The sequence below is a fragment of the Rhamphochromis sp. 'chilingali' genome, assembly GCF_963969265.1.
Source record: "Rhamphochromis sp. 'chilingali' genome assembly, chromosome: 20".
NCBI classification, from domain to species: Eukaryota; Metazoa; Chordata; class Actinopteri; order Cichliformes; family Cichlidae; genus Rhamphochromis; species Rhamphochromis sp. 'chilingali'.
Window position 1 is genome coordinate 9,902,617 of NC_137947.1, and position 16,456 is coordinate 9,919,072.

At 42.1% G+C, this 16,456-nt stretch overlaps 1 protein-coding gene across 2 annotated transcripts; it reads left to right on the top strand.

Moving 5' to 3' along the window:
- The first annotated feature begins 2,322 nt into the window (after positions 1 to 2,322).
- On the top strand, positions 2,323 to 11,065 carry b3galnt2 (beta-1,3-N-acetylgalactosaminyltransferase 2). 2 transcript variants are annotated; one of them, XM_080868690.1, is made up of 12 exons: positions 2,323 to 2,623; positions 3,175 to 3,301; positions 3,716 to 3,816; positions 5,670 to 5,896; positions 6,123 to 6,218; positions 7,201 to 7,311; positions 7,430 to 7,508; positions 7,989 to 8,172; positions 8,507 to 8,632; positions 8,828 to 8,987; positions 9,068 to 9,124; positions 10,081 to 11,065. In XM_080868690.1, exons 1-12 carry the CDS (start codon positions 2,515 to 2,517, stop codon positions 10,216 to 10,218), a joined length of 1,515 nt encoding a protein of 504 aa, XP_080724816.1. In that variant the 5' UTR covers positions 2,323 to 2,514; the 3' UTR covers positions 10,219 to 11,065. The 2 variants fall into 2 exon arrangements, with proteins under 2 accessions (XP_080724816.1, XP_080724817.1); XM_080868691.1 differs by having other exon boundaries at positions 2,324 to 2,623; positions 5,697 to 5,896.
- The last annotated feature ends 5,391 nt before the right edge of the window (positions 11,066 to 16,456 follow it).

Sequence of the window (16,456 nt, forward strand, 5' to 3'; positions counted from 1 at the left end):
ACTTCATGGTCTGATGATCGGGTCAGAGGCAGAATTGGTTTTTTTTTTTTTTTTTTTTTTTTTTTTTTTGGACAAACAAGGAAATCAACTCTTGCGTGTTGATATTATGAGAGACAGCAGTTATGATTTAATGCACAGCACTGACAGTTTTGATGAATGACACTGAGAAGGTGAATACTGGTATCTCTTATTGATTTTTTTTTTTTTTTTTTTTTCTTCGCCCGGTTGATCCCAAAGGGCTAGGATGTAATTAAGAAGTAGTCAGTGTTATAGTTTTTCTTTTCTTTCTGTTTTTTTTTTTTTTTTTTTTTTTTTTTAAGGCTTGGGACCAGCTGTGCTGTGGATTATCTACATTTATTTCACATTTAAACCCCAGTGAGAGGCAAAGTTTCTCAGTCAGCATCTTACAGTGAATGATGGGCTCCTCCATGAATACGCTTCTGGTTTCTAAAGTTGAAACGCTTTTGTTTTTCCACAATCTGAATAATCTTGATCTCTGTCAATCTACACCTTAAATCTCTTGGCAATTATATTGCTTAAATTTAGTTGTTGGTCATGGCTACATCAAAGTTAAGAAAAATCCTTTTGCTTGTGGAAACGATATGCGCTATTGAGAAGACAAATGGTGTACCCAAAAAAAAAAACCCCTAAAATTAGGTCCCTGCATCATTGCAGGCACATTGTTCCCATGTGGGACCTGACTGGATAAAAAGAAACTTTTATAGATGTGGAGGGAAAGTACAGTGATTCCTGAGTGGGAAAAGATGAGAAACACAAGTTGGAATAGTATAAATAGAGTATGAACTCCACATATAAATAAGCAGACTCTGATAGACGAGGGCTGGAGAAGCCACAGCATTGCGGGATGTTTGGATGGGTTTCAAGGACCCCTGAACATGCTATGAATAGCCTTTTCCTTTCAAATGAATAATGTGTTGCAGGGAGAGAACTAAATCATCCTAATGAGTAGATCTATGAATAAGAGTCCAAAAAGAATTATATAATGCACAGGAAAGTAATTATCCCTGGGGCAGAGGGTTATCTAATATTGGATATCTGCACTGGAGCAATTTTCCAAATTGAGCAGTGAGGCCCCCAAAGTCTACCAGAATAGTAATAATTCCTGATAAGATTATTCATCTACAGGCACAGCATGGTGTTCTGCAGCAGCTTCTCAATGAATTCTGCTCAGGGCACTGACATGCAGCACATTGCAGTGTTTCCCCGTCACATTATTTTTTCACTCCGAGGGGCAGTAAGGTCTCTGAAATGGCACTTGTGAAATGCTGGAATTCCATTAAAATCAATACAAATAAAATGTTTACAAGCACTATAGAGGGCTTGTTTGTTTTTTTTTCTTTAGTGGGGTGATCCATTCCTCCTCCTCCGGGAAAACACTGGTGCTCTCCGAGTCAAAAGAAATCCTCCTCAAGCGTTCGTCTCCATGCACAAAAGATTCCATTTAAATGATTTATGTGCAGCACAGGGGAACAGCTTTTGATAAAGTTGCGCTCTTAATGCTAGAACACATCACCTGGGTTTAGAGAGGATGAAATGATTCATATGTTACTTTTTGTCTTTGCTTACAGTGTTTTCCTCACTTTACTGTGTGGAGTAAAGGAAAACAAACCTACCAAACTGACATGTCTTTATGTGATAATCATGGGATGGGACGCACCTTTAGTGTTTTAGCGTTTCATTTGTTTTAGGGACATGGGATAAAATATTTAGTGAACATACTTAAATTAACATACTCTTGACTTTAATATGATTTGAGTGGAAAATAAAACAGCACGAGGCTGATTTATTTTTAATGGAGACACATTAAATGCTAGAAAGTGTTGCCTGCTGTTGTCAACACATTTATCTTTGTACACAGTATGATGGAGGAAAGGGAACCGGACCACTGTATCACATAAAAACTTTTTTTTTTTTTTTTTTGGCCCTAAATATCCAGTATTTGTCACTCTAATTTGCATCTTTTTTTCCATGCTAGTCTAGCTAAGTAAATGTACTAGATACATGTACTTTATAGTTTTATTTCACTAGCTAGAGTTTTAAAAAGTAATGTAATACTTAATATTTTTTAAATACTATTACTATTAATCCTACAAATAATAATATTGATAATAATGAAGCTATGTCAAAAGAATAAAAGTAATTTTATTAAGCTGAGAAAGGACCAGAACATACATTTGTATGATTTATTATTTTTATTATTAACCTAGAGAACTGCTATATCAAGTTTAAGGCTCGTTCGATTGGCTACAGGGTTGAACTTCACCTCCCAGAGTGCACCGCGGTAGGGCTCCTCGTCTCCCATTGGTCTCGCTCATCGAGCAGCGGAGGCAGACATGAGGCAGTGGTGAAAGCCCGGCGGAGAGCTGCGGAGCTTAAATGAAGCGCACACACGGAGCAGCTCACACCGCGCAGCACCGTGCGGCTCGAGGAAGGTAGGCAGGCTCCGCGCCGCTAAAGCTGAAGGCTGCTCCGGCTGAATGAAGGGCTCCGTCCATGCGGAGGCTAGCGCTCTTTCTGCTTCCCTGTGCTGTCGCCGTCCTGGTGCACTTGTGGTTGGCACAACGACCCTCCTCCGCCCCGCTGGACAACAACACATACTCGGGTACTTTTTTAGCCACTACCCCGGGCTTTTACCTCCTCAGCTTCGCAACTTTTTTTCCTTTCGAGCGGCTGGTTAACTTTGCCTTTACCGCCCCGGTGTGGTAGTTTGCTAGTTAGTGTGTGTGTGTGGACAGGTAGTTAACGGCAGTGACTGTAATGAGTGTTTTCTAATGTGTGTTTTACGGAGGAAAAAGAGGTGAATGTAACATTTGAATAGTGCGGGGCGTTGCTGGGATAGTCCCTCGCCGTGTTACAGTGCAACTACTGTGCTCCGTGGCTGCTTGAAGCGGGTTATCACTCATTATCAGCCCTCACGCTGGCTGTGTGAAGCGGCTTCACCATCAGATCAGTGTAGACTAACTACCTTTTAATGCACGAGGACATTAATCTTCACGGGGTGCATCGCAGTAAGTCACCGCAAACTGAGTATGAGAGGAAAACAGGTCTGGTTAGATTTCTTTTTTTTATCCACATGTTACATCTGCCCTTACATTTTGAGTACTCTGCTGTTGTGTGAGGTCATCTTCAGTGAAATGTCTGTCTCCAATGCAGATGAGCCATTACCTTTCTATGAAGTTTTGGTGGGGGTGCTGTCAGCAAGACATCATTATGAACTGCGACAGGCGATAAGAGAGACCTGGCTGGGATACCTCAGACACCACCCCCACTTCCAGCACAGGTCAGCAGGCTGGACCTTCAACTTCACAGCTTTTCTGTTTGTTTTGATTTGTCTTGCCTTTCTTTTTCTCACCATGTCAAATTCATATAGTAGAGAGAAAGGGAGGGGGGGTGAAGCCAGCAGCAGCTGGCAGCAAATAACTGACAGCCCCATCAAGCCTTTTATCTTTACCTGACCAGCGGCCAATATTGTTCTCTTTCATTCTTCCTCTTTGTCCATTTCCTTCTCATTGAGCGATCCGAGCACAGATAAGGTGTGATGGCCTTTAAGCAACCCCCCGGTAACCATGGCAACGCAGGGTGGATAGATGGACAAGCTTTAGAAATCTTGTAGCTGAATATTGCACAAACGGGGGGATATGTCACAGTGTTTGTGGTGTTGTTACATATTTTTTTGTTGTTTTCTCTCATCCAGAGTGGGGGTGAAGTTTATCGTGGGGGAACATGGGTGTCCTATACCAGAGGATGACCGAGAAGATCCTTACTCCTGCTCCCTCCTGAACTTCACCGAGCCAGGTAAAAGAGGGGGAAAATAGAAAAGCAAAAGAGGGGAGAGGCATCTGACTGCAGCTCTAATTCTCTCGGCAATCTGTTGCTTGCGTGCACGGTCGTCAAAGGGGAGCGGAGGCAGGATAACAGCAGAGGAGTCGAGAGAATGAGAAGAATGGCTGTTGAGAAAAAGAGTGAAACACCTTTTTATTCATGTGTTCCCACAGCTCAAGGACAACTTTCTCTTCCTTTTGTATATCTAAGGCCAAAGCAGAAATGCTCACTGCTGCAGGGCTGAGGGAAGAGGAGGTGGGGTAACTAGAACTGCTTAACACTTAGAAAAGTAGAGCTGCACAAAGAGCAGACACTATATGAAATAATTTAACTCCCTCGCAGTCAGTTTTGAACATTGGCAGTAATTGTTAACGTCTGTCGCCTTCGCCGAGCCCGTCCACTTGAGCCGGCTTTCTCCACTTTTACTGGCGTTAAGCTGCCTTCATGGAAACATAATTACAGCTCATCAGAATGGGCTTTTCACACAGTGGCCTTTGGGGTCATGGCAATGCGTTACATATATATTTATTTATTTCTTTTTTTGTTCCCCAGCCCTTTCTCTTGCCCTCCACTGCGTTAATGGCTGTTGGTTGTTGACGTGATTTGCTTCAGAATGGCAGGCAGGCTTTGGGTGCGCGTGATGCTCCGTGTGATTGGAAGAGAAAGAGGCAGTGGCAGCTTTTTAAGCACAGTCGGGGTACCTGACGCAGGATTCAGGTCAAAGCGCGCGTTAAGTGGACAATTAATTGTGGCGCTGAAATGTGTTTGTTTGCTCTGCGTTCATCACAGCGATTTTTTTTTTTTTGGACTACAATAAGGTGAATGCTAATTAGCTTCTCAGAGCAGTAATCCTGCTGCCGGCAGAAGGTGTGTGTGTGTGTGTGTGTGTGTGTGTGTGTGTGTGTGTGTGTGTGTGTACGCGCGCTTTGAATCCAGGAGAAATAGTGAGATATTTAATGATGTTTGAAGGTTTTGAGATTTCAGAGCTGATATAAACACTACAGCATGAGATGAATGGACTGATTGACATGTAATTAAAGATTTTTGTCTTTGCCTTTGAATTCTGAACTATTACAGAAAACAAGCACTTTAAAGACACTGAGTTCTTTTTTTTGTGTGTGTTATTTATTTATGTACTTATTCTTTTTTTTAGACTGAATGTTCATCCACTAGCCAGTAATAAAAATAATGGTTTGATTTATGATCTATTTAATGAGCCATGCCCAATGCAGCCTATAGTTGGTGCTTGATATTGAAGTAATTGCCCATAAACACCCTTAGCGACAGAAATGTAATGATAAAAATGTATGATAGTTTGATAATCACATTTTTGTCATGTTTCCAGGGAATAAAGCATCGATCAAAATGATTTGTCTATTGTCTCTTAGTGGTAGCACAATCCTGCGGCTCAGTCCCATTCAGCTAACGTGAGAAGCGTTTGGCGTGATAAAACCTCTGCTCCTCTTCGCCTCTAATTGTCTTTATTTTGGAAGGAGCTGTAGAAGTTGTGTAGACTGCACATAAAGTGAAAGCGGGGCAGGGGTGGGGGGGGGCTTCGCAGCTTCGCTTTAACAGCCTCGATCTTTTCATTGATCTCTCGGGTAATAAACTGCTCTTTTGTAATTAAGAGAGCACGCTCACAAGCAGGGGCTCGCTTTGAAGACAGCCGTCCTGAAGAAGCGGCTCCTCAAAGTGCTGATGGTGTAGCTTTCCCAGAGTCCGCCGCTTTTTCCGAATGCTTTCTCTCGTCTCTTCATCACTAGGAGAAAAAAAGAAAGATAGTCAGCATGTTGGGATTGTAATAAATTTCATGTGTGCTTGTGCAGTGACTCGCTGCCCTCTCTGTGTCCCAGCGGCAGGCCGGGACGGAGAGATGGAGATTGTGACGGTGTCTGATCCCTCGCTGCTCGCCCCCTCCGACGTGTCTGCCATCGCCCTGGACTTCAAGGTGCTCCACCCGGTGGTGATAACCCGGCTAGGGGTGTTTCCCAGCGGGACCCGAGCCGAGCTTCAGAGCAACGTGACGGTGAAGCTTCTCCAGCTGGACCAGGAGGTAACGTGGCTTTGGCCTGTGAGCATAATGCATCGCGTATGCTGCGTTTCTGTGGAGCTGGAGGACTCTGTGCTGCTGCTGTTTGTTGAACAAACTTCAGCTCATTTTAGAGTCCTGCTGTTGACAGAGCAGTGTGTGGCTGTGTTCAGTATGGAGGACGGCATCTCTGTGAATTCTTTATGGATAAAAAGTTTGAATATTTCTTTTTTTGCACTTTCTTCTTCAGGAGGCTGTGGTTACTGCTCGCTTCAGCTCCATTAGCACGGGGACCTTGGTGAACTGGATGTGGTACAAACCAGTGGAGCAGTTCATCCTGCCGAAGGTCAGTTTGTCGCTGATCCTCTGAGCTGTAGCCACGACTAAAGAAAAATGGAGTAAAAGTCCTCCAGTCGGGAATATAAGTCTTCAGAAGCTGTTTTAGTTTATTCTATTTTTTTTAAGTACTAGAAAGCTACTTTCAGCTGCTCTTATTCACAACGGGTCACTACAGCAGGTAGCTCTGCATATTTGATTTGACAGATTTGTTTTAATTTATTTTTTAACCTGGATTTTCTTGATGCAGCCACAAAGGGATTTGTGTCTCCTCCTGGAATCAAACTAGGGATCTTTGGGTTGTTTTCATTAGCTCTGCTCGGGTTGATAACTGTGGAGGAGACGAAAAGAGAGAAACACACGAGACTTATGGAAGTTCAGGAGTTTATAAATTTATTTAACAGAAGGGATTTATCATTAATGTGAATGGGTGCCACATGCAGATTTAAAGAGGTTAACCCCCCAAATCAGAGGAGGACACATGAAGGCATTCATGTGTATGAGCTCACTCACTGAGGTTGATGTTAAATAGAATAAGTATCTGTTTGGAGAGCCAAATTTTGGAGAGCCTCGCTTCATTTTGTCCTCTTATATTTATATAACGGTGACCTCGCGCTGAATTTGATGTTTACCTTTGAATAAGTAAACATCCCCAACCTGAACTGATGCAGAAAAGCAACACATCAGTGCATAAAAAAATGTTTGATGCTCACGATGTCCTGGCTTTAACACGCACCGCCAAGCGAAAGCCGTCCCCGTGTCTGCACGTACGCCTGGCGGTGATGTCAGGGGTACAAGAGTACACCGGTACATCGCTGCAGCAGAGGCTAGGTTCAGGGGATGTTAAATTAATCTTTCATTAACATTGTAGCGAAGCATAATGTAATCCACTCTAAAGTTTCCAAGTCTGCAGTGTCCTTGATGGTAGCTAATTACATCATTCAGATGAGATGGCGTTGGACAGCACACCCATAAATCTGTCTTTATTCCAGGGGTTTGAGGGGACGCTCGTCTGGGAGAGTCTCGACTCTGCCGCACTGACCACAGTCAACTCCTCCTCCGTGCAGCTCAGTGATGGAGGAGGCGTCCTAAAGATCTCTTCTGTATGTGTTCGCACACAGTATTTAGAAGGAGATATATGAATAACGCACTCTCATTCCTCTTTCAAGTTTCCAATAACTTAAAACTTTTTTTTTTTTGCTCTTTTTCTTGGAGTTGCAGATTGCAGAGGGGATATTGCCTCATAGAAGTGCTCTTGGATTTCCTGGTTTGGCTGGAGGCTTCACATTTACTATCTATGGTTAGTCCTGCAGCAGAATAAACTTTGCACTTTTTTTATATGATAATTGTGTGATCAAAGCCACATTTTTAAAAACAGACCAGATGTAAGAGCTCGAAAAACACCGCTCACCGTGCTGCAGGCTTTTTGTATATGTTCCAAATAGAAAATAGCATTTTCATAGCCTCAACACCCGGCTGTTCCAGTATTGATTTTACCTACATGTGTTTGCATTTTGAATCTTAAGAGCAGATTTGGTGTAAATCTGTGCAAAACAAAATTAAATCCATCATTCAGCATCTCTGAAGAACCGAACTAATGGTCCATTGTGCCAAACGTTATCATTTTTTCATATCGTTTTACTCGATGGTAATTAAAGTTATTATACCTCAAGCACCTTAGGTTATTAAAAAATTTGGGCTGAATAAATATAATATTTGCACAAAAACTATTACAACTTTTTCTCTGATTACCCCGAATGTTTTCCTCACTCTGCGTCAGATGGAGACGGTCTGTCAGAGCTCCTGCGGGGCCGCCCAGCCAGGATGGAGCGCCATGCCTCCAGGCTGAGGGAGGAGGATGCCACTTTGCAGGAGGAAAGCCTCAGGCATGGCGACATGGTGTTCGTAGATGTGTTAGACACCTACAGGAACGTGCCTTCCAAACTGCTTCAGTTCTATAAATGGTATGCCAAGTGCTAATGACTCGATTCTCTGTCTCCAAATTGCCTGGGCCCTCTGAGGAAATCAGCAACCTGAAATGAAAGTGTGCCGACGCCTCAAAATGTCTCACTGTTAAAATCACGACTGCAGTCGCTCAGTCAAGAAGTAGAGTTCTGAGTCATCAGATAAAGCAAAATACACAGAGTGGTCTTAAGCTGTGATGTGATAAGTGTTATACTTATTTGCAGACCTCCTGCCCTTCATGCTCGCTGGTATTTGAAAGTAAATCCACTCTGGGATATTGTATAAAATCAGAGGGTGGGCTTTAATTAAGGCTGCATATTCCCTCTCCGGCAGGTCTGTGGGAAACGCTGACTTTAATCTACTGCTGAAGACGGATGATGATTGTTACATCGACGTGGACTCTGTATTAATGAAGATTGACCACAAGGGTCTCAAACGCAGCAATTTCTGGTGGGGGAAGTAAGTACAGTTCGGCGTCCGGTACTGTTGACAGCGTATACTTTGTGTCCACTTGTGCTTACAGTTTAACTTCAGTGTGCTGTCAGCTGAGTTTTGGAGCGAAGAAACGGGAACGCTGTGCACGGTTAAAAAGCTGATAGGTCACCTGAAATGGAGACTGTATTTGATGATGATGTCTCTGCCATCCTGACCCAGTTTCAGGCAGAGCTGGGCAGTGGATCGCATTGGGAAGTGGCAGGAGCTGGAGTACGCGAGTCCAGCCTACCCGGCGTTTGCCTGCGGCTCTGGCTATGTGGTCTCTCGTGACCTGGTCCAGTGGCTTGCCAACAATGCAGAGAAACTGAGGGCCTACCAGGTAGAGTACGAATGCTAAATAAGAGCGTCCGACGTTCATGATCATAACGTGAGCAGCCCATCCTGGATGTCTCGTTGCAGGGAGAGGATGTGAGCATGGGGATATGGATGGCAGCTGTTGGGCCTCAGAAATATCAGGTGAGAAGCTGAATGGTATGAACTGCCAGCTTTAGTAAAACATAAATGATTTGTTTTGCTTTATTATCAGTCTAACACTGGCATAAAATACAACTTAGCCCAGTGCTTTCACTTTCCCTTATCAACGTCAGACTGATAAAGGTCAGCGTCTGGCATTAAGAAATGTTAGAAAGGTACAGATATGAATGTGTTTAATGTGTACATTTTTCTTAGAATATAAATGGCAGCTGAATTCAAGCTGTAAATATAAATGGTACTTAAATTTACAGCAATATTGATAAGATACTGTGTATTAACACATTGTTTTGTTTTTTTATATGACTTAGAGCTGTTAAACAATGTCAGACAAAGAGAAAAACAAATAATAATAATGGATTGGATTTATATAGCGCTTTTCAAGGCACCCAAAGCGCTTTACAATGCCACTATTCATTCACTCTCACATTCACACACTGGTGGAGGCAAGCTACATACTGCGTAACAAAAAGAAAACTGCACTCTTTTGTACTCACTATTGGTCCTCTGAGCTTCATTAGCCAAACTTTAGCATCTCACTAATAGGCTCTGCAAGCAAAAGACACAACGTGAAATAAAAATGTGAACTGAAATGATAAAACCCCCTCTCACCCTTGAGTTTTTTAGTCTGCTAAGCACGTACAATTTGATTTCTGTGGAGAAAAAAAGTGCAGCAAAGAGGCATGAACATTTATGATTGTTTTTCTCTTACCAGTAATTCAATATGCGGTTTGCTTTACAGCTTAACATTTTTATTACGAGCATGCGTCAAAAAAGCTTTGCTAGTGGAGTCGCAGTTTAAAGGCGTAATTGTGTTAACTGGTTTAATGTTTGTAACCTGGAGCATATCAAAATAAAATACTGCCAATTTAACCCGAGAGAAATGTGACCCAGCGTCCGTCTCATAATTAAATAAATTTTATTCCCCTTCCTGTTGCCAGGATCCCGGCTGGCTGTGCGAGAAGGAGTGCTACCTGGACATGCTGTCGTCCCCCCAGCACACGGCCAAGGAGCTGCATGTTCTGTGGGATAGGAAAAGAGCCTGTGGAGACCCCTGTGGATGCCCCTGGGACCACTGAATGTGGTTCACACTACACTCACTACGTGACACTGTGGGTAAAATGCACTCGACACTAGCTGTCAGGTCATTTTCTGTAATATTTTTTTCTTAAAACACTAAACTGAGCCATTGTCAGTTACTAGAATTATGATTATTATATTATAAAAAAAAAACACTTAGATTTGGAAATGTGGGACACTCTGTAGGGAAAATAATGTCAAACTTTGCAGGTTCGTAATATTAACAACATAAACCATTTGCAGCTTAAAGAAAAAAAGACCTCACCTTTAGCTGTAGCATCCTGCCGGTATTTGTATCATGAAGTCGGTTATTAAATTTGAAAATGTCAAAATGTGGGAAGACTGCAGATGAAAAGATGCTTTATTAATGTAACTGTCAGGGATGGTACAAGAACCATGTGCAATACCAGCGTGTGAAGGTCATCATGTTCAGGGTGATTGCTGTGAGACTGAGTACTTTATTCTAATTGTTGGTACTCTGGAGACAGAGCTGAACCTTTTTTTGGTTTAATGCAGATATTTGATGGCGTTTTAACGATGATTCCTCTGCATTGCTATGTTTTGTAAATTTATTGTCTGAAGCTTTTCATCTTCTTTACTGTTTGTAGGTTTATGATGGGCTTTCTCACAGACGCACACACAGTTTGTACTGTAATTGTTATTGTGCAGATAGTGATGTGGCCTTACTGTATTTGTTAGGCGTCATACTGTACCTATGTTAACACTTGTGATATTAACAGATTTTTTTGGGGAACTTGACAAAGCAGTTGGAGCGACTGTGGAATAGACTCACTCGTTTAACACGGTTTTATGAAAGCCTCCTCAAAGGTAATAAAGAACATTTAAGAGAGATTAATGGCTCACTTGTTGTTTATTTTGGGAACGATGAACGCAGTAAACTTGGGGGCGCTGCTGATGCTGCTGTGCTCAGTCCACACTGGATACGGACCACACAGGTCCTTTTTTTCCCCACTTAAAAAGGAACAGGAATCCTATTCTTCTCCTAAGAGAGTAACAGCGCTGGAGTTTTGAAGCAGAGGATGTGTTGGCACCAAACTGATCAGTGTTTTCATGTAATCGATAAGACCAAGGCTTCTTTGGACACATGCTTCTTTTAGGGGGATCTGTTTGTTTAGCCATGTGATTGATGCTGAGTCCCCACAATTAGATTTCCTCCCTGTATATTTTCTTTTTTTTTTAAATTAATTTATTTTTTGGGGTAAATAATGAAAGATGATGCTGAATGTTTTATTAATGGAGGACAGTTTGAGTCGTTTGTTTTATTTAGGCCCGTCCCACCTGCCAAGAAATCTGTTCCTGCACTTAACTTGACATTCGAGCAGGCATTCCTCTTCTTCTCCTAACCACCCTCCTCCTCCTCCCTCCCATCGTATCCTTTCGCCTCCTCTCTTTCACTGAGCAGCATGATAACAAAGTCATATCCGCATCTGTTCCACTCTCCAGCATAGATAAGCGCGGCGTTTTCCGCCCCATCAGCCTTTCTCGCTGATTCACATCGAAGCCCTTCATTGTGAACTGGGAGAAGCGTGGAAATGACACACTGACGGGAGGGGAAAAAAAGGTCACTTCTGCTTTCCGTGCCGATGATTCTTTAGGGGAAGAAGTTATTAAATTTGTCTAAACTTTGATGAGCGCTGGAGGGATACTCATGCAAAATGTTTAAATTATTAGCTCTAGAGATATTCTTCATCTCCTCTGAATCCTTTTATTCGAGTCCTGTCCTCACCAGAATCTGTCATCGTGTGAAACAAATTGTTCCGTGTTTACTGTCAGATTGCAGTTATGTATTACACTTTAAATCTCCTCAGGCTTTTCTATTATTATAATAATTTAACAGCTCGGCCGTATTTCCTGAGTGTTTTCTTCCGTTACGTTTGCCACTGTTAGTTTTCAGAATAACGTGTAATTATGAACTTCCTCATATTTGGAGGGAAGATGAGCTCCTGTTTGGGCTTAAGCAAGAGATAGAAGGTACAAAGTGATGTCGTCTAGGGGGAACACTACTTAAGAATTCCTTGTTTTTCTGAGCGATCAATACTTGTGAACATATACGCTCTCAAGGCTGGACGCTTAAAGGCTAAAGAAGCCAAAGTGTAAAAGTGCCACAGCAGTAAAACGAGCGGAACGAAAAGATCTCAGCTCATCTAACTGACCCAGAATCTGTGATTCATTCATACGTTTGATATTAATAGACCCCACACGTTCTGAATTGTTCTATGCCCTCAAGCGTGTATGTAATCTTTTCTAAGTGACGACAAGAGTACAATTCCCTGAACTACTGACTTCTTTCACTCTATTAATATTTTGCCATGAAAGTGCAATCATCCGTTTAGACTGTGACAAGCGCTGCTCAGAGAAAATAGAAGGAAGTTGGGCGCTGGAGTTAATTGTATTTATAAAATCCTTTTCATCGTTAGTCTCACCTCTTCCAAAAACTCATCTTCTCGTGGTGCAGAGTGAATACGAGAATGTGTTGACATTACAAATCTGAGTCTCATTTTCGGGATGGGTTTGGCAGACACTTAATTTTTGCTTGAGCAATTTAAAGATTTCTTTTTTTCCCCCTCTGAGGAAACCCACACAGGCCAGTCTGAGTTTATACCTACAATTTCACACAGTTACAGAAGTTTTTATGTTGCTTTGGGTATATTTGGACTCTTGATACTGATGCTTCAGCAGGTCAGAATTTTAATGTTGGTTCATTATTTTTGGCTATTTCAACTCTTGACCTGCTACTTTCAGTCATTTCATTGATTACTTTTATCCAAACTAACTGCTGATTATTTTCCTTTTAATGTATCTGCCTATTTTAATTTATTTCAGCTATACATGTTTCTATTATCTACAGTCTCCATGTACATCATTGGAGCTTTACGAGTACAAAGCTGCACCCTGCTTTCGGAATTGCTTTAATTCTTCATGGCAGATCCAGCTAGGTTCTGGAAACATTCTAATAAATGTTGGTCCATATCGACTTTATAACATCACCCATTTGCTGCATATTTGACAGCTTCACCTGTCCTGTTCCACCACATCCCAGAGGTGCTCTATTGGATTGAGATCTTATTACTCTGGAGGCCATCTGAAACCAGTCTGAGAATATTTGTGACATGGAGTGATCCATGATGAAAGCAGCCATCAGAAGATGGGTGCACTGTGCTCATAAAGGGTTGGGCATGGTCAGCAACAGCAGTAGTTTGTGGAGTATCACCTGCAAAAGCAGAAATATTGAGGTGTAACATTAGCATTTAAATGCTACATTTGGTGACACCATGAGTGCAGTGGGTATCTGGGTTGATCTCATCATCAGCAAATGTGTTTTAATTTGAAAAAGATTTTACTCCAAACTGTGAGGCCATGAACAAAAGGCAAAAATAAAAGATGTTGATATGGAATTTGAAATGGTAAGTAATTACAATTCATTCCAACATTAATCCCCGGTGACAGTAATAACCAGTGCCTTTTGTTTTTCACACCTTGGCTCGTGTGATTACTCACATCACATGATCAGTGGGTCTGTGGGTTCAATATTCATGACCCTTCAACATTTGCTATTGGAGTTAAAGGAGCCCGTTGGATAAAACAAACTTCAAGAAGTCCAGTTGTCTCTTTTTTTTTTTTTTTTTTTTTTTAAAGCTCTTTAGACCACCTTGACCTGGATGACTGAGAACCTGCAAGTACAGCTAATTACACTTTGTCACATCCAAAATAACAAAATGACCCTTTAAGCAGACAGATTTGGAATCATGTAGCAGTGTATCTGATTTTACCTACATTAGAGACTATATTAAAACCTACCTGTTGTTTTAAACTGAACTCGCCTGGATTCAGATGAGGCACAGCTGTCTCAGATCTCAGGAGCTTACACTGTGCTGAGAGCCATGCATCTGCATACTTATTCAAACATCTCCAGATTCTTAGACTTTCCTCGCAAAGCATTACACATTTCTGTCAATCAGCCTCCTCTTCCTCCTCTCTGTGCACTAAAACGAGGGGGAAATCATTTATTCATGACACCCGGCATTCCAAAACCAGCATTTCTGCCCGACTCTGATTCGCAGGAATGAGGAGATATTATTAGATGCACAACTATGTCCTAATGGGGCAACGGTTTCATTCCCAATTTGAAACCGCGCTCACGTCTCTCTCTGATTTCCATGGCTTCTACAGCGTCTCAGCCTGGCGAGGTTATGACTGCCCCCCCACCTTTTTTTTTCTCTCTTCTTTTTCCAAACATTTGCAGAGCGCAGCTGTGAGACGTGTGTGACACATCGGGTGGAGGGCGTCGTCCAGCTAATCCATTACATTGATAAAGCCGTGGAAATGCCGAGTGAATCGCGAGTTTCATAAGCCCACTTGACCCCTGCTGCAGTAACGCGGCAGATTTACCGTGATAGTGTTTGTGAGAGATAATTAGTAGAGCCATTACTGAACCATTACTGACAGTCATTCTGTCTTAAGAGGATCGTGAATTAGCTCATTGGTCTGATGATGATGAGATTCTTGGAAACCACTCAGTCATTTAATGTAACCTGATGTGACGCCATGTGTGCAAGAAATGCCACGATGTCAGCTCAGTGAATAGTTTCTCCCCCTCAGTTCAGCATTAAATGGGCTCTCCTTCTGTTTAGGATTGCACTTGATGGATTTCTAAAAGAAACTCTGCGCTTTAGAGGATGACTTTTGCTCCCTGCGAGTCATGTAATGTAGCTCAAAAGCATGTTTGTAGACTTCACCTACCTGATGAACGCTACATTTATTTTTAAACCCCACCTCTTGCCCCAGTTTGTAAGACTGGATATCTGTCGTTATGTGTAATCTTCAAATCAAAGCAGAAATGACCCCGGTGTCTCTGTTCCCTTCAGACAGCGCCGTATCTGCACATGGCCATGTCGAGCTCAGAAGACAGATTTATATAAGCTACAGTGATTGCATGCGGAAACAAGTGAGCACTTTGTTGCTCCTCTTTATCCCCGATAAGACATCAAGACGCAGTGAGGGTTGTTTTTTTTTGGGGGTTTTTTTGCAAGCGACTGAGTGCTGGCAGAATTATGCATAAGAACATGTTGTTCTGGGATCGGTGACATGAATATTATAAAATGAAGGAAGCTTTTTATGAAATCCATGAATCAAGTGGTTTTAAAAACATCTACAAAGAAAGCCCAACTTTACATCCACATCAAATTGACCCTGCTAACAGGAAGTGTCTGTAAAACTAAAACCAAGTGTGGGTTATTCTTCCACTGTTGTCCAAAGGTTATTGCCAAAATATCAGCGTGCCACCAGGGTGACATGTTTTCTTTTCATTACTATGAAGTCTGAGACTGTGGTTTCTTTTGTGTCAGCCCAGCCTGGAGCTATTGACTGCACACCAAATCTGCAGTCGATGGTGGTCCCCAACAATTGGCCAGGAGTTTTAATAGTTTTTCAGGCTTTTCAGAGAATGAAAGACCAGTTTTTCAAAGTGTCAACGGACAACTTTTCCCTCCCTCTGCTCGCTTTGCAAAGATTGGATCATTTTCTCTTGGGCAAACCTGCTTACTGTTAAGTAAGCAGGTTTGTCCACTTACTGATTAAACCGAATATCTCATTTGGATCCTCCCAAGTCTCAGCTCTCTACAATCATATGAACGCCTGTCTGAGGTTAACTGCTGTTTAATGTTTGGTTTCTTTTCCATGTTTTTAACTTCCTCTGTCAGGATGGCTCTCGTCTTTTGTTTTTTTTATTCCATCACAGAGCTTCTAGTAACCACTAGTTCAGGCACCTGAGGAAAGCTACTTGTAGTTGCAGAATCAAGGCTTCATTTTTCTGGGAAGTTTTCTACAAGTGCAGACACAGCTGCATGAAAGAGGCTTACAGAGAACCAATCTACGGTAAATGCTGATGGTTGATTATTCTGTAGCCACTGGGCCGTGAACATTTATCACACAGTGAGAAGTTAAAGCAAAAACAAAACAAAAACGCTGAACACAGTGGTAGTAGTTTCGGGAGGGCGAACATTGTAGATTTTTGGTCATTTCAGGGGATTTTATGACTGTGTTCACCATGTCACAGACATGTCACAGAAGCCACTGAGCGGTCATGTGGGTGGTTTTCTTCGGAGTCTACTGTGGAAAATTTTAATATCCTGCCAGGTGCTTCAGTGAAGGACTGCAGTGGTTCTGCCAGCTCAGAGGTGCAAATGTGTGCAAGGTGAAACCTCCAGCGATCGCGTG